General features: G+C 41.4%; 1 protein-coding gene across 1 annotated transcript in view; it reads left to right on the top strand.

The window, feature by feature from the left end:
• The first annotated feature begins 12,196 nt into the window (after positions 1-12,196).
• LOC134395307 (transmembrane protease serine 9-like) overlaps positions 12,197-18,838 on the top strand; it is a 34,734-nt gene continuing 28,092 nt past the window's right edge. Inside the window, exons 1-3 of the mRNA XM_063121460.1 lie at positions 12,197-12,287; positions 15,950-16,138; positions 17,601-17,610. Of these exons, the coding sequence (XP_062977530.1) occupies positions 12,197-12,287; positions 15,950-16,138; positions 17,601-17,610 (290 nt within the window). The remainder of the gene's footprint in view (positions 12,288-15,949; positions 16,139-17,600; positions 17,611-18,838) is intronic.

Below are 18,838 nucleotides of genomic sequence, written 5' to 3'. Positions count from 1 at the left end.
AATTCTCCATAGAGAAACCATATTTGCCCATAGGGATTCATTGCAAATCCCTTGCCCATAGGGATCCATGGGACAGAATTCTCCATAGAAAAACCATACTTGCCCATAGGGATTCATTGCAAATCCCTTGCCCATAGGGATCCATGGGACAGAATTCTCCATAGAAAAACCATACTTGCCCATAGGGATTCATTGCAAATCGCTTGTCCATAGAGAAACATAGGAAAGAATTCTCCATAGAAAAACCATACTCGCCCATAGGGATTCATTGCAAATCGCTTGCCCACAGGGAAACATAGGAAAGAATTCTCCATAGAAAAACCATACTCGCCCATAGGGATTCATTGCAAATCGCTTGCCCATAGGGAAACATAGGAAAGAATTCTCCATAGAAAAACCATACTTGCCCATAGGGATTCATTGCAAATCGCTTGTCCATAGAGAAACATAGGAAAGAATTCTCCATAGAGAAACCATACTTGCCCATAGGGATTCATTGCAAATCCCTTGCCCATAGGGATCCATGGGACAGAATTCTCCATAGAAAAACCATACTTGCCCATAGGGATTCATTGCAAATCCCTTGCCCATAGGGATCCATGAGACAGAATTCTCCATAGAAAAACCATACTTGCCCATAGGGATTCATTGCAAATCGCTTGTCCATAGAGAAACATAGGAAAGAATTCTCCATAGAGAAACCATACTTGCCCATAGGGATTCATTGCAAATCCCTTGCCCATAGGGATCCATGAGACAGAATTCTCCATAGAAAAACCATACTTGCCCATAGGGATTCATTGCAAATCGCTTGCCCGTAGGGAAACCAAGGAAAGGGGAACAAGAGAAGCCTCAAGGAAACCCAGGAGGCTGCCAACTCAAAGAGGCCGTGTGCTCCTGAGTGCTGAGTGAGAGGTTGGTGTTTATAGTTGCTGCAGGAGCTGAAGGGGGAGTGGCCTGATTGTCAGTTGGTCTCAGCAATCAGTGCCTAATTGCTGTTGATTGTTGTTGGCCTTTCAGTGACCTCATTCTGGTTCCTGACTTGGAGCTGAGCAGAAGCAGGGAAAAGCAGCTGGCCCAGCTCAAGTAGGAGCTAGAAAAGTAAGCCAGATTCCCAGGGAGCGAGCGAACAGGAAGAGCAAACAGGAGTTTGACAGGGGGAGTGTAGGGGAAGGGGAGACCAAGGGGGAGGCCTCTAAAAAAAAAAAAAATTAAAAAATAAATAAATAAAAAAAAGAGGTGGGGGGGAAAAAAAGAAAAGCATAAAGAGAAAAAAAACCCACAAAACCACCACCAAACAAAAGCAAAAAAAACCCCAAAAGATTACTTTCCCTTAAGACATCCTCATATAGTTGTGTACCTCCAGAGAGGACACAACAAAGCAAAGGCAATTCTACTATAATCAAAAAGGAAAAAAACCAAAGCAGAAATCGACATTATGGATGGAAAGGAGTCCCTAGAGGTAGTGACCTGCAAAGGGTGTGCAATGTTCGTGTTTCTGCCTGAGCTCAACATGGCGTATACCTGCAACAAGTGCAAGCTGGTGGCACTTTTGGAAGAAAAAGTGAGAGGACTTGAGCAGCGAGTGTCCACCCTCCAAGGAATAAGAGAAGTCGAGGAGTTCTTAGACCGAACGGTGGAACTGCAACAGCAACAAGAAGCACATGAGATTGAAGAACAACAGCCAGCTGAAGCAGAAGTGGAGTATGCTCAGGGGAGGAAAGCCAATGAAGAGGAAACTCCCTGGAAAAGAGTGACAGTTAGGAGAGGAGGAATTAGAGGGCGTTCTGCACCGGTGGAGCCATTGCAGTTAAGCAACCGCTTTCAGCTTCTGGGGAATGAGACTGAAGGACAGTTTGCAGAGGAAGAAGTACAGGAGGCACCATGCAACAGTGACCAAGAGACAGAAGGTAGGTCAACCAAGAAGAAGCGAAGAGTAGTCGTTGTGGGAGACTCCCTGCTGCGTGGGATTGAAACCCAAGTATGTCGTGAAGACCCATGGACTCGCCAGGTGTGCTGTCTCCCTGGAGCACAGATTAGAGATGTGACTGAAGGGTTACCGAAGCTCATAAAGCCCACGGACACATACCCCTTTCTTCTCATCCATGTGGGAACAAATGATGTCGCCAAGCAGAGCTACGAAGAAATCATTTCAGACTTTGAAGTTCTGTGAAGGAAACTGAAGAACTTTGGGGCACAGGTAGTTTTCTCATCCATCCTCCCGGTTCTTGGAAGAGGATTAGAAAGGGAAAGAAAAATACTCCGGATGAACGACTGGCTTCGAAGGTGGTGCCGTTGTGAGAGTTTTGGATTCTGGGACCACGGGCTACGCTACTTGGAACATGGACTGCTGGCAAGGGATGGGTTGCACCTCACAAGGGCTGGGAAGAATGAGTTCGGCCACAGCATGAAGAACTTCATCAGGAGGGCTTTAAACTGAATCTTGCGGGGGTGGGAGACGTAAATTTTGAGGCAACAATGGATGAAGGCCAATGCACCACAGTACAGAGAACAGCTCCAACAGAGTCCCAAAATAGTGTCTGCAACAAGGTAGGAACAAAGCCAGACTATAAAACACATGGTCTTCGATGTCTATATACTAATGCCCAGAGCATGGGAAACAAACAGAATGAACTTGAACTCTTATTACATGAAGGCAAATACGACTTGATAGGTATAACTGAAACTTGGTGGGATGACTCCCATGACTGGAATATAGCAATTGAAGGATATAACTTGTTCAAAAAGAACAGAAGAAATAGAAAGGGAGGTGGAGTTGCACTATATGTTAAAAATACCTATCCCTGCACAGAAATACAGGCGGATGAGATTGGGAGCCCCGTCGAGAGCGTCTGGATTAAAATAAATGGGGCTAGGAATAAAAAGAATATGATAATCGGAGTCTACTACCGACCACCCAATCAAGGAGAAGACGAGGACGAAACTTTTGAGAAACAAATTGCCAGTGTTTCAAGGAAGTGTGATGTAGTAGTGATGGGGGACTTCAATTACCCTGATATCTGTTGGGAGACCATTACTGCCAAAAGCGGCCCTTCCAAGAAATTCCTGACATGTATGGGTGATAACTTTCTCCTACAGAAAGTGGTGGAAGGAACTAGAGGATCGGCAATCCTTGACTTGTTATTGACCAATAGGGATGACTTAGTGGATAAAGTGGCAGTTACGGGAACTCTGGGGGAAAGTGACCACGTCATACTTGAATTCTTGATTATGAAGGAGACAAAAGTCGAGCGTAGCCATACACGTACTCTGGATTTTAGGAAAGCTGATTTTAATAAACTCAGAACTATAATAAGTAAGGTCCCGTGGCAAGGGAGCCTAAAAAGAAAAGGAGTGCAGGATGGGTGGGAGTATCTAAAAAATGAAATTTTAAAGGCACAGTTACAAACAATTCCAACAAGGAGAAAAGAAAGAAGACAACAGAGGAAACCAATGTGGCTCCACAAAAAGCTTATTGATGAACTGAAAACAAAAAGGGATACATATAGGAAGTGGAAGGAAGGCCAGGCTACAAAAGAAGAGTACAGACAAGTGGCGCAGAAGTGCCGAAATGGCGTCAGGAAGGCTAAAGCTGTGAATGAGCTGAGATTAGCGAGGGATGCTAAAAGCAATAAAAAGGCTTTCTTCAGATACGTGAGTAGTAAAAGACAGAGGAAAGAAATGGTGGTTCAACTGCTTAATGAGGATGGCAAATTGATAACAGACGACAAAGAAAAGGCTGAAGTGCTCAATTCCTACTTTGCCTCGGTCTTCTCCCAAAAGCGGGTCTATGACTCCCCTGGAAAAAGTGAAGCAGAAGTTGAGGGGGCAGGATTGCAGTTTGAGATTGATAAACAAATGGTCCAAGAACACCTAATTTCCTTGAATGAGTTCAAATCCCCAGGGCCCGATGAACTGCATCCAAGAGTAATGAAGGAGCTAGCGGAAGAACTCTCAGAACCTTTGTCTATTATCTTTGCAAAATCATGGAAGACGGGTGAGGTGCCGGACGACTGGAGGAGGGCTAACGTTGTCCCTATCTTCAAAAAGGGCAAAAAGGAGGAACCTGGGAACTACAGACCAGTCAGTCTGACATCCATCCCTGGGAAAATTCTGGAGCAGATTATAAAGAAGTCAATCTGTAAACACCTTGAAATCAATGCAGTGATTACTAGAAGCCAAAATGGATTTGTCAGGAACAAATCCTGTCAGACTAATTTGATCTCATTTTTTGATAGGATAACCTCCCTTGGGGACTGTGGGAATGCTGTGGATGTCATATATCTTGACTTCAGCAAAGCTTTTGACAAAGTACCACATGACATTCTGATTAACAAACTAGCTAAAAGTGGGCTAGATGGAACAACTATTAGGTGGATTCACAGTTGGCTACAGAATCGGACTCAAAGAGTACTTATCAATGGAACCTTCTCAAACTGGGGGGAGGCAACGAGTGGGGTGCCGCAGGGCTCAGTCCTGGGCCCAGTGCTCTTCAACATTTTTATTAATGATTTGGACGAGGAGGTGCAGGGAACGCTGATCAAATTTGCAGATGACACAAAATTGGGTGAGATAGCTAATACCCTGGAAGACAGAAACAAACTTCAAAGTGATCTTGATAGGCTGGAGTGCTGGGCTGAAAACAACAGAATGAAATTTAATAGGGATAAATGCCAAGTTCTACATTTAGGGAATAGAAACCAAAGGCACAGTTACAAGATGGGGGACACTTGGCTCAGCAATACTACAAACGAGAAAGATCTTGGAATTGTTGTAGATCACAAGCTGAATATGAGCCAACAGTGCGATATGGCTGCAAGAAAGGCAAATGCTATTTTGGGCTGCATTAATAGAAGTATAGCTTCCAAATCACGTGAGGTACTGGTTCCTCTCTATTCGGCCCTGGTTAGGCCTCATCTAGAGTATTGTGTCCAGTTCTGGGCTCCACAATTCAAGAAGGACGCAGACAAGCTGGAGCGTGTTCAGAAGAGGGCAACCAGGATGATCAGAGGTCTAGAAACAAAGCCCTATGAAGAGAGACTGAAAGAACTGGGCATGTTTAGCCTGGAGAAGAGAAGATTGAGGGGAGACATGATAGCACTCTTCAAATACTTAAAAGGTTGTCACACAGAGGAGGGCCAGGATCTCTTCTCGATCCTCCCAGAGTTCAGGACACGGAATAACGGGCTCAAGTTAAAGGAAGCCAGATTCCGGCTGGACATCAGAAAAAACTTCCTGACTGTTAGAGCAGTGCGACAGTGGAATCAGCTACCTAGGGAGGTTGTGGGCTCTCCCACACTAGAGGCATTCAAGAGGCAGCTGGACAACCATCTGTCAGGGATGCTTTAGGGTGGATTCCTGCATTGAGCAGGGGGTTGGACTCGATGGCCTTGTAGGCCCCTTCCAACTCTGCTATTCTATGATTCTATGATTCTATGAAACATAGGAAAGAATTCTCCATAGAAAAACCATACTTGCCCATAGGGATTCATTGCAAATCGCTTGTCCATAGAGAAACATAGGAAAGAATTCTCCATAGAGAAACCATACTTGCCCATAGGGATTCATTGCAAATTGCTTGCCCATAGAGAAACATAGGAAAGAATTCTCCATAGAAAAACCATACTTGCCCATAGGGATCCAATGCAAACCGCTTGCCCATAGAAAACAATGGGACAGAATTAGCCATAGAGAAACCATACTTGCCCATAAGGATTCATTGCAAATCGCTTGTCCATAAAGAAACATAGGAAAGAATTCTCCATAGAGAAACCATACTTGCCCATAGGGATTCATTGCAAATCCCTTGCCCATAGGGATCCATGGGACAGAATTCTCCATAGAAAAACCATACTTGCCCATAGGGATTCATTGCAAATCGCTTGCCCATAGGAAAACATAGGAAAGAATTCTCCATAGAAAAACCATACTTGCCCATAGGGATTCATTGCAAATCGCTTGTCCATAGAGAAACATAGGAAAGAATTCTCCATAGAAAAACCATACTTGCCCATAGGGATCCAATGCAAACCGCTTGCCCATAGAAAACAATGGGACAGAATTAGCCATAGAGAAACCATACTTGCCCATAGGGATTCATTGCAAATCGCTTGTCCATAAAGAAACATAGGAAAGAATTCTCCATAGAGAAACCATACTTGCCCATAGGGATTCATTGCAAATCGCTTGTCCATAGAGAAACATAGGAAAGAATTCTCCATAGAAAATCCATACTTGCCCATAGGGATTCATTGCAAATCGCTTGTCCATAGAGAAACATAGGAAAGAATTCTCCATAGAAAAACCATACTTGCCCATAGGGATTCATTGCAAATCCCTTGCCCATAGGGATCCATGGGACAGAATTCTCCATAGAAAAACCATACTTGCCCATAGGCATTCATTGCAAATCGCTTGTCCATAGAGAAACATAGGAAAGAATTCTCCATAGAAAAACCATACTTGCCCATAGGGATTCATTGCAAATCGCTTGCCCATAGGAAAACATAGGAAAGAATTCTCCATAGAAAAACCATACTTGCCCATAGGGATTCATTGCAAATCGCTTGTCCATAGAGAAACATAGGAAAGAATTCTCCATAGAGAAACCATACTTGCCCATAGGGATTCATTGCAAATCGCTTGCCCATAGAGAAACATAGGAAAGAATTCTCCATAGAAAAACCATACTTGCCCATAGGGATCCAATGCAAACCGCTTGCCCATAGAAAACAATGGGACAGAATTAGCCATAGAGAAACCATACTTGCCCATAGGGATTCATTGCAAATCGCTTGTCCATAAAGAAACATAGGAAAGAATTCTCCATAGAGAAACCATACTTGCCCATAGGGATTCATTGCAAATCGCTTGTCCATAGAGAAACATAGGAAAGAATTCTCCATAGAAAATCCATACTTGCCCATAGGGATTCATTGCAAATCGCTTGTCCATAGAGAAACATAGGAAAGAATTCTCCATAGAAAAACCATACTTGCCCATAGGGATTCATTGCAAATCCCTTGCCCATAGGGATCCATGGGACAGAATTCTCCATAGAAAAACCATACTTGCCCATAGGCATTCATTGCAAATCGCTTGTCCATAGAGAAACATAGGAAAGAATTCTCCATAGAAAAACCATACTTGCCCATAGGGATTCATTGCAAATCGCTTGCCCATAGGAAAACATAGGAAAGAATTCTCCATAGAAAAACCATACTTGCCCATAGGGATGCATTGCAAATCGCTTGTCCATAGAGAAACATAGGAAAGAATTCTCCATAGAGAAACCATACTTGCCCATAGGGATTCATTGCAAATCGCTTGCCCATAGAGAAACATAGGAAAGAATTCTCCATAGAAAAACCATACTTGCCCATAGGGATCCAATGCAAACCGCTTGCCCATAGAAAACAATGGGACAGAATTAACCATAGAGAAACTATACTTGCCCATAGGGATTCATTGAAAATCGCTTGCCCATAGAGAAACATAGGAAAAATTCTCCATAGAAAAACCATACTTGCCCATAGGGATTCATTGCAAATCCCTTGCCCATAGGGATCCATGGGACAGAATTCTCCATAGAAAAACCATACTTGCCCATAGGGATTCATTGCAAATCCCTTGCCCATAGGGATCCATGGGACAGAATTCTCCATAGAAAAACCATACTTGCCCATAGGGATTCATTGCAAATCGCTTGTCCATAGAGAAACATAGGAAAGAATTCTCCATAGAGAAACCATACTTGCCCATAGGGATTCATTGCAAATCGCTTGCCCATAGAGATTCATTGCAAATCGCTTGTCCATAGAGAAATATAGGACAGAATTCTCCATAAACCATACTTGCCCATACGGATCCATTTCAAAGCGCTTGTCCATAGGGAATGATAGGACGGAATTCTCCATAGAGAAACCATAGTTGCCCATAGGGATCCATTGCAAACTTTTTGCCCCATACCCCTGGGAAGAGGTGGAGACTGACTCTCAAATCTTTGGGAGAAATTTAGAGAAAAGCATTGACATCACCGCTCATTAAAAGTCGAAGTGATGCTGCCTCTCTTGTGAGAAACACAGAACACAAGAAGGTATTTGGGGATGATGGCTGTACTTGCCAGAAACATTCTGTTAACAAAAGATGACCTTACATACTAATTACTGTTTTTAAAAACAGGGGTGCAGGGTGGAGTTCAACAATAGGACCGCATTGCATGTCCATTATCAGGTGCATTACCAGGTATCATTCTTGCCATGTAACATTTGTATTGTCCTCAACCCCTATTCCTTTGTCTTTATCCCATCTTTGCTTGAGATGGGGGAATGAAGACACCTTTATTTTTTTTGCTGCCTAAAAATGGAGTCAGTATAATATGGAGTCGCAAGAGAGCTACTTTGTAACACGGAAGTGAAGGCATCCTGGGAAACTGCAGAGCAATGGAGAGTTGTTTATTGGATTGTTCCATAGATTGTGCTACATTCCGTATTGTTTTACTATGTTTTACTATGATTTTATTTTATTAGATTGTAAGCCTATGAGGCAGGGTCTTGCTATTTACTGTTTACTCTGTACAGCACCATGTACATTGATGATGCTATATAAATAAATAAATAAATAATAATAATAATAATAATCCAGGGTTATACAAACAAATCAAATGTTTATTACACTAAAGCCCCTCCAACAGCTTAACAGAGATCTAAACAGGCAACCACACCTTGTTTCCCCAGAGTTCCAGTTGGTTTCTCTTAAAGAGGCAGTAACACATTTTTGTGAACCACCCAGAGAGCTTCGGCTATTGGGCAGTATAAAAATGTTAAAACAACAACAACAACAAAAAACATATTAACAGTACAAGGCAAAGCTTTAGACAGACTCATAGTGCTACTCCCCCTACTGGGTGGAGTCAGTCTTCATCATACCAGTTTCTGGAACCCAGGATGAGACTTAATGTAAACTTTGGAGGCTTGTTTGCAGTTTCTACTTCATTGCAGAACCTCTGATCTTACTCTTCTCAACCTCCTACCATCCTTTCAACTATCAGCACCTAACATCATTCTTGGACCTTCTCATTATCACTGTGAGAGCATGCCAACAAGTACAGAGATGAGAGACAGTCATGATACTGGTATGGATTCATGCAACAACCCATATATGACTGGTCGGACAAGAGATCTTCCAATGGAAGAAGTGCTAGCTATTCTCAGGAGAGAAAACCTATGCGGCAGGGTATTGCTATTTACTGTTTTACTCTGTACAGCACCATGTACATTGATGGTGCTATATAAATAAATAAATAAATAAATAATAATAATAATATTGTGGTCTGGGAAACTATTCTCTAAAGCAGCAATTCTCACACCTACAGAAATCACCCCAGGAGGTAGAATTCCCTCCATTTTATACTATAGAAACAATTATTGAAAATATTAAATCCTGTCCTATATATCCCTAAAGGCAAGAATGGTTTCCCTATGGAGAATTCTTTCCTATGTTTCTCTATGGACAAGCGATTTGCAATGAATCCCTATGGGCAAGTATGGTTTTTCTATGGAGAATTCTTTCCTATGTTTCCCTATGGGCAAGCGATTTACAATGAATCCCTATGGGCAAGTATGGTTTCTCTATGGAGAATTCTTTCCTATGTTTCTTTATGGACAAGCGATTTGCAATGAATCCCTATGGGCAAGTATGGTTTCTCTATGGCTAATTCTGTCCCATTGTTTTCTATGGGCAAGCGGTTTGCATTGAATCCCTATGGGCAAGTATGGTTTTTCTATGGAGAATTCTTTCCTATGTTTCTCTATGGGCAAGAGATTTGCAATGAATCCCTATGGGCAAGTATGGTTTCTCTATGGAGAATTCTTTCCTATGTTTCTCTATGGACAAGCGATTTGCAATGAATCCTATGGGCAAGTATGGTTTCTCTATGGAGAATTCTGTCCCATTGTTTTCTATGGGCAAGCGGTTTGCATTGGATCCCTATGGACAAGTATGGTTTTTCTATGGAGAATTCTGTCCCATGGATCCCTATGGGCAAGGGATTTGCAATGAATCCCTATGGGCAAGTATGGTTTTTCTATGGAGAATTCTTTCCTATGTTTCTCTATGGGCAAGCGATTTTCAATGAATCCCTATGGGCAAGTATGGTTTCTCTATGGAGAATTATTTCCTATGTTTCTCTATGGACAAGCGATTTGCAATGAATCCCTATGGGCAAGTATGGTTTCTCTATGGCTAATTCTGCCCCATTGTTTTCTATGGGCAAGCGGTTTGCATTGGATCCCTATGGGCAAGTATGGTTTTTCTATGGAGAATTCTTTCCTATGTTTCTCTATGGACAAGCGATTTGCAATGAATCCCTATGGGCAAGTATGGATTTTCTATGGAGAATTCTTTCCTATGTTTCTCTATGGACAAGCAATTTGCAATGAATCCCTATCGGCAAGTATGGTTTTTCTATGGAGAATTCTTTCCTATGTTTCTCTGTGGACAAGCGATTTGCAATGAATCCCTATGGGCAAGTATGGTTTTTCTATGGAGAATTCTGTCCCATGGATCCCTATGGGCAAGGGATTTGCAATGAATCCCTATGGGCAAGTATGGTTTTTCTATGGAGAATTCTTTCCTATGTTTCTCTATGGGCAAGCGATTTTCAATGAATCCCTATGGGCAAGTATGGTTTCTCTATGGAGAATTCTTTCCTATGTTTCTCTATGGACAAGCAATTTGCAATGAATCCCTATGGGCAAGTACGGTTTTTCTATGGAGAATTCTGTCCCATGGATCCCTATGGGCAAGGGATTTGCAATGAATTCCTATGGGCAAGTATGATTTTTCTATGGAGAATTCTGTCCCATGGATCCCTATGGGCAAGGGATTTGCAATGAATCCCTATGGGCAAGTATGTTTTTTCTATGGAGAATTCTTTCCTATGTTTCTCTATGGGCAAGTGATTTGCAATGAATCCCTATGGGCAAGTATGGTTTCTCTATGGAGAGTTCTTTCCTATGTTTCTCTATGGGCAAGGGATTTGCAATGAATCCCTATGGGCAAGTATGGTTTCTCTATGGAGAATTCTGGCCTATGTTTCCCTATGGACAAGCCCTTTTCAATGCATCCCTATGGGCAAGTATGGTTTCCCTATGGGCAAGCATTGTCCTTTGTTTTAGTATGTCCCGCCTGCAATAGACTTTAACCTCTCCCCCTTCTCGCACATCAATTATATTAAATATATATTTAATCTGTAGTTTAAATATATAAACCCAACAGACATGTTTTAGGGGCCGTAAATTATATAATGACAATCATTCTTCAAAACAGGCTACATTATGAGAATGAACTTTTTTTAAAAAAAATGGAAATGATCTATTAATATATGATAGAAATGGTTGACCTCCTAGTATAGGACTGATGATTTACAGAAGTCACACAAAACTATCTTAAATATTTATTTCAGAACATAAAGGACCTGTGTACATGCTAGATACCACAGGCTGCTAGACGTTACACAACATTTTTCAAATAAAACATTTTACATTTGTATAGATACCATGCTTAAAACAAATGTAATATTCCTTCACTCTCAAATGATTGCATCTTAGATTAAAAAGAGTGAGGACCTATAAATAATTTTTCAGGAATCAACACAGACAAAACAAAGCAGCAGTAAATTAGTTTTTTTTTTTTAACCTGATACAACCTGAATCCTCAACATACTTACTAGAAAATGAGCCTAACTGAACACAGCAAGACTGACTTTTTGATAAACGTATGGACAAGAGTATGTTTTCTCCTGGTATTGCACATTAGGCTCCCCAATCAGTGGCGTTCTAGGTCCCGTTTGACAGTAAACGCAGGGGGAACTGAAGTCATTGCTTTGATTAATGTCAACACTGGGCTGCCCTACCTACGGCGTTCAACAGAGGAAGGTTGAGCCTCGTATCCCTTCTGCCCGCCTCACCGATCTTCTCCCGAGCATTGCATTAGCTCCAGTTCCTTGGCAAAGTGAAAGCGACTGTTCAGCGGACTGACGGGAGAAGACGAAGGCGGGCCGGCGGCCGCGCGCGAAAACGTGGAATCATTCCCCTCCCCCTCCTCCTCGGTCGTGACGTAAAACTCAGCGCACTCAGGCAGTGGAAAATGCGAGAAGCGAGGACAAGCGGCCGCCATTTTGTTCCTTCGACGGACGATGCAGAAACGTTTTCGCCCCGCAGATGCTTCCCTTTTGGCACTGCTTATGCTGCTGGGTGAAGCCCGGCCCTCTTTGATACCTAAAGACGGTGAGCACGGTTTCTCCCCCGCTCTCCGCGGTGCGTTGGGCGTTCTGCACCTGCGGAAAGCGTCGTAGGAGCCCAGACTGAGTAGGGCCGTTAAGCGCAGGACGTGGAACTAAGCGCGCCTGCGCATGGAGGTCTCTGCATGATGGGGCGGGGGGAACGCTCGCCAGAACTGCTAAGTTCGGCACCCTCTAGTACAGCCTTCCTCAACCTGGAGCGCTCCAGATGTGTTGGACTACAACTCCCAGAATGCCCCAGCCGACGAACAGCAGGCCTTAAGGAAACAGCTCAGGGCGGGTACAGCAGCACTCACGTGGAGGTGCTGCTTCAGTGGGGCTTCCAGATGGCCTCTGTAATTGTGCAAGGGCGGTGGGTAAAAGGCCATCTTGACTACAAGTCAGAGCGATGCTGTTCTCACAAACAGTTCTTTCTGACTGAGTGCTGTGGGACAACTTAACTCAAGCATACCTGGGGTGAGTGTATATAATTAGTGCAGCCTTCCCAAAGGAAGTGCTGCCCAGCTGTGTTGGACTACAGCTCCCATCACTCAGCCAGCATACTTATTGCCCATGTGCTGGGGATATTATGTGTTGTAGTCCTACACAGCTGAAGAGTGCCTGCTTAGGGAAGGCGGGTTCATATGAGTTGATTTGGGGTTCCAGCTGGGTTAGTCTGGTCTACAAGGAGGGAGAGAAAATTCTCATTTAGGTGTATGAATTGTGAAATTTATTTGGGCTAATCAGAAGCACTGTAAGAACTATAGATTGCCAATAGATTCACCACAGAGTCCAAAAGGAAACAACAAGAAGTGAATGGGGTGTACAATGTTCACCTGGAAACAAGACAGCAACAAAGACAGTAGTATTTGCTACCTTGCACTCATGTTTTAGGTCACAAAGGAAATGTGATTTATTTATTTTACTTTTAAAATTTAACATTTAAATAGAAACAATAAAGCATCTTCTAGCATGTTCAAAACTAAGAAACAAATTAAGGTATAAGGCAGTGCACTCCAACCTGTGTCCCCTGGGTGTGTTGGAATATGACTCCATCCCCAGGCTTCCTGGCCAATAGCCTGGCTGGCAGGAAATGATGGGAGTTGGAACCCAGCACATTTGAAGGGCATGAGGTTGGGGAAGACTGATTTTATGGCGTTAGGTATGCTTTATCAGATGGGGATGGGGGATTGTATTTTATATTAATTGGCACAGTACAACAGGTTTAAAAGCTAATCACGGTAACCTTTGCATGTTTGTTGTTGTGTTTCCAGTCATAACTGCTGTTATGTTTTCAGGAATTTGTCTATAACATTGACCACAGGAGAAAAAAAATCCTACCTATATATTGTGATGCTAATTACCAGTAAATGGGACATTTGCTTCTGAGTTGAAATGCACCAAGATGAATGTATTTTGGTTTATGGTCCTTTTCATTTGAGCAGCTCAGTGTGGAAATCAATTTCAACCATCTGCATACTTATTTAGGAGAAAGCCCATTGAGTACTAGAACTTACTTCTGAGTTACTTCTGATGAGACTTTCCCAACTTTATGGTACAATCAGATATAACATTGATTTCCAGCAAATCGTACTTCACAAATTGGATGCCAGCATTCAGGGAATACATTCTTCCTTCTCCTTTTTCCAGATCTCTTTTCTCCCCTCCTAAGTCCAGATTTCCAGGGAGGCTATTCAGGAGTAGGGTATCTTATTTATTGCTCTTATAAACCATCTAATAACCCAACTTCTGCAAATAAATAATAAAAGCAAGATAAAAACTGTCACAATAAGTAAAACACTACATAAAACATAAAAACTAAGGTCAAACTAGCAGCAAAGTAAGAGTGCTGAAATCTAAATGCATTACTCTCTTATCCACTCAGCAGTTGAAAAAAATAGTAAAACCATTTTGTCTTCAGTTGTAAACCTGGCAACACTGACTTGTACAGTTCCGATTGCATTAATGTTATCCTCTTCTTTAAAACAAACAAAAAACATCAGTGCCCATTCAACAAACAATGTCTGTGTGGGTAATTGTGATGAGATCCATGCATGCAAATTTATCATGCAAATGTAATAGCTTACAGAGAATGCGGTTGCAATTTTTAACAAAGTGGTTGTTGATTTGAAAATGCAATTGCAACTGTACAGTTTTTAACAAGCAATTGCTAATATTTAATTTGTAGTAAAGTGTAATAAAGTTTAACATGCAGTTGCTGTATTTAACAAGCAATAGTAAATCTTTAATAGACAGTTGGTTTCTTTGCCATGCAATTGCTGATGTATTGTTTTGAACACAGTTGCTCTTTTAAAACATGCAATTGCTAATATATTTTTGAACAAGCAGTAACTGATTATAAGTTATATAATAATAAATTGTAACATGTAATTGCTAGTGTTTAAATCCTTCATGCAGTTGCTTGTTTTCAAATCTTGAGATCAGTTGCTAATGTTCAGGTCTTAATGAAATCTTAAGACAGTATAAAGAATAAATAATGGCTGCAGGTCTTAATAAAATCTTGACATAATAATGGCTAAACGGTAACTCTAGATTGTGTATTCTGTTTCTGATCTTCATCAGTAGTATGAAATATGCAACGAAAATTATTTTATTCTTTAAGTGCACCATAGATGTGAGGATAAATATACATATATTTTCACTTTGGAATCCATAGGGAACTGAGTACTTGCAGGGTAGGAAATTGTTTCTCTTTAATTGGATGCTGGATACTGCTTTGTTTAATTAAGGTATCCATCAGTTGCTATAAGATAACAGAAACAATTCTAAGTATAAATACACGTGTAGTCAAAATATAGTATCACAAACATTGCAAACATTAAGAGATAAGGGATGAATCAAGAGTAATTTGCCCAGAGAAACTTCCTTAAATTGGATTCCAAAGTGAAAATATTTATCCTCACATCTATGGTGCACTTAAAGAATAAAATATAACTGTATAGCTGTAAGCAGGTTCATAATTTGCACAGCATAGCTTTCAGGGAGCCACTGTTAAACCAGTACCAGTTTTCTGACAGTAAAAAGATGGCTTCTAAAATCCTGGGTCTAGGGTTTAAGACATTTATTTTTCAGTTATTATTTAAACTTATTTGCCATCTTTTTAGGACATGCATGTATTGTCAATCTTGATTTAACATGATGTGACCTTAAGCATCTTTACAGAGAAGCAATTTCCAATTATATTAGGTATTAGTTCGGGTTCCAAAAAATGTGGATCATCAACCCAAAATGAAATATGTAAAAATCCCAATGATTACTCAGTCTGTTTTATGCTATAGCAATGTTCTTAGAGCATTCACCCTATCAATCCCTCAACCAAACAAGCTCAGTTCTTTTGGACCAGCATCTGATAATGAATTTATAGGTTTACAAAATAATTAAGAGTTGCTTCATTTCTACAACAGATAATTAAGACTTGCAACATTTCTGCTATGGCAAACTTTTCAGTATAAAACAATAAGCAAGTATTTAGCATTTACTTCAAATGTGTTGTTGCTGAATGCAGGCTGTGTTATGCTGTAATCCTGTAGCCACTGGCTTGACAGTAAGTCCCATTGAACTCAGTGGAACTTACTTTTGTGTAAACATGTATAGGATTTCACTGTTACAAACTTTACACCTCACCAGTATATATTTTATTATTTCTAGAATGTGGAACAAGGCCTCATATGGCTAAGATACCTGCAGGGATGCGGATTGTAGGTGGACATAATGCTGAACTTGGGGCATGGCCATGGCAAATTAGTCTTCAGATTTATGAAATTGGTCTAGGCTTCTTCCATATATGTGGTGGATCTTTAATTAATAACAACTCAGTGGTGACAGCAGCACACTGCGGTAAAATATCTATGTATGTATTTTTCTGTTCTCAAATCTTTTTTTTTTCAATTTTAGGTTTGAGAAAGGTGTATTGATCAAACAAACATTTGCTTAATTTTAAAATGTATATTGAAAGTGGGGGCCTGGAGCAAACTGTTGCAGCATGCAGGAGTGTTCTTCAGGGCTTTGAACCACTTGGAGCAGCCTTATAGAGAAGCATCCAGGACCACCAAGGTAGCTTCCTCTGAAATTCTACCAGTTCCACGCACAGGCCCAGCTAAATAGGCCCAGTTGAGAAATCTCAATGCATGGATGAGACAACAGTGTAGAGAGGAGGGGTTCAGATTTGTTAGGCACTGGGGAACATTTTGGGACAAGCCAGGCCTGTACAAGAGCGACAGGCTGCACTTAAACCAAAATGGAACCAGACTGCTGGCGCTAAACATTAAAAAGGTAGCAGAGCAGCTTTTAAACTTATTTATTTATTTATTGCATTTTATACCGCCCAATAGCTGAAGCTCCCTGGGCAGTTCAGAAAAATCCTGGGAGAAAGCCGACAGGAGCTGGGAATCATCTGGTTTGGGTTAAATCATCTGAAGGAGATAAATCTGAACATGTTTTTGATTGTCCCAATGTTGAAAGGGAGCAAATAGGCCATGAGTACAGCATAGAACATGATAGCCAATCAAAGAGGCTAAAGTGCAATGGGAAAAAGGGACACGGCAGAGACATCTAGGGAGGGACACTGTGTATAGGTGTTTCTATGCAAATGCTAGAAGCCTCTGAACCAAAATGGGAGAATTGGAACACTTGGTTTCAAAGGAGAACCTGGACATAGTGGGCATTACAGAAACCTGGTAGAATGGAGAGAACCAGTGGAATACGGTCATCCCTGAATACAAACTTTACAGGAAGGTCAGGGAAGGGCATACTGGGGGCGGTTTTGCTCTCTATGTCAAAGAGGGCATTGTGTCAAGTAGACTAGAGCACCTAAACGGGGAAGACTTTTCCACAGAAGTGCTGTGGGTGACAATGCAAGGTGTCAAAACTAATGTAGTGCTAGGAATGTGCTATCGTCCCCCAGAGCAAAATGCTCAGAGTGACCTTGAGATGGAGAATTGAATCAGGGAGGCCTCCAAACGAAGAATTATTGTAATAACATGTGACTTCATTATCCTCACATTAACTAGATAAATTCATATTCCAGTCATGACAAAGAGTTTCAATTTCTTGATGTCCTAAATGATTGTGCCCTGGAACAGTTGGTCATGGAACTGACCAGAGGAGAGGCAACCCTGGACTTAATCCTAAGTAGTGCTGCCCAGAACCTAATATGAGATGTAAATATTGTAGAACCAATCGGTAACAGTGACCACAGTGCTATCAGATTTTACATATACTTAAGTGGGAAATTGCCCAGGAATTCCAACACATTCACACGACTTCAAAAGAGGAAACTTCTCTTAAATGAGGGAACTAGTGAAAAGAAAGTTGAAAGGGGGAATCAAGAGGGTTAAATCCTTGGAAAATGCATGGAGCTTACTCAAAAGCACAATAATAGAAGCTCAGCTAAAATGTATTCCACAGGTTAGGAAAGGTAGCACCAAGTCTAAGAGGTCTCCACAATAGCTAAAAAGCAATGTCAAGGAAGCTATTGTGGAAAAGAAGACTTCCTTCAAAAGATGAAAGTCTTGCCCAAGTGAGGAAAATAAAAGGGAGCACAAGCTGGTGCAAAGGAGATGCAAGCAAACAATAAGAGATACAAAAAAAGCATTTTGAAGAGCGCATTGCTAATAATATCAAATCCAACAATAAAGAATTCTTTAAATATATCGGAAGCAGGAAACCAGCTAGGGAAGCAGTTGGACCATTGGATGACAATGGAGTTAAAGCAGTACCAAAGTAGGACAGGGAACTTGCAGAGAAGCTGAATGAATTCTTCGCATCGGTGTTCACTGCAGAAGATGCAAGACAGATGCCTGTGCCTGAACTGATGTTTTCAGGAAGGGAGTCTGAAGAACTGCTGCAAATAATGGTGACAAAAGATGACGTTCTCGACCTTATTGACAAATTGAATGCAAATAAATCACCAGGCCTGGATGTTATCCATCTAGAGTTCTCAAAGAACTCAAATATGAAATTGCAGATCTTCTAACCAAAATATGCAATATGTCCCTAAGCTCAGCCTCTGAACCAGAGGGCTGGAAAATGGCCGATGTAATACCAATTTTGAAAAATGGATTTGGGGGGGTGGGGGGATCCGGGAAATTATATGCCAGTTAGCTTGACATCTGTTTCAGGTGAATTGGTTGAAAGCATTATTAAAAGTGTCAACGAACATGTAGACAGGGGAGATCTGGTAGACGTTGTTTACTTGGACTTCCAAAAGGCTTTTGATAAAGTCCCACACCAAAGACTCCTGAATAAACTTAGTAGTCATGGAATAAGAGGAGAGGTCCTCTTATGGATCAGTAACTGGTTAAAGAACAGAAAGCAGAGAATAGGAATAAATGGTCAATTCTTCCGATGGAGGGAAGTAAATAGTGGGGTCCCACAGGGATCGGTAGTGGGACCAATTCTTTTCTACATGTTCATAAATGATCTGGAATTAGGAGTGAGCAGTGAAGTGGCCAAGTTTGCCGACAACACCAAATTATTTAAGGTTGTTAAAGCAAAGGGATTGTGAAGAGCTCCAAAGGGATCTCTCCAAGCTAGGAG

This window comes from Elgaria multicarinata, chromosome 3 (genome assembly GCF_023053635.1).
Source record: "Elgaria multicarinata webbii isolate HBS135686 ecotype San Diego chromosome 3, rElgMul1.1.pri, whole genome shotgun sequence".
NCBI classification, from domain to species: domain Eukaryota; kingdom Metazoa; phylum Chordata; class Lepidosauria; order Squamata; family Anguidae; genus Elgaria; species Elgaria multicarinata.
This window is presented reverse-complemented; position numbering and strand designations above follow the sequence as displayed.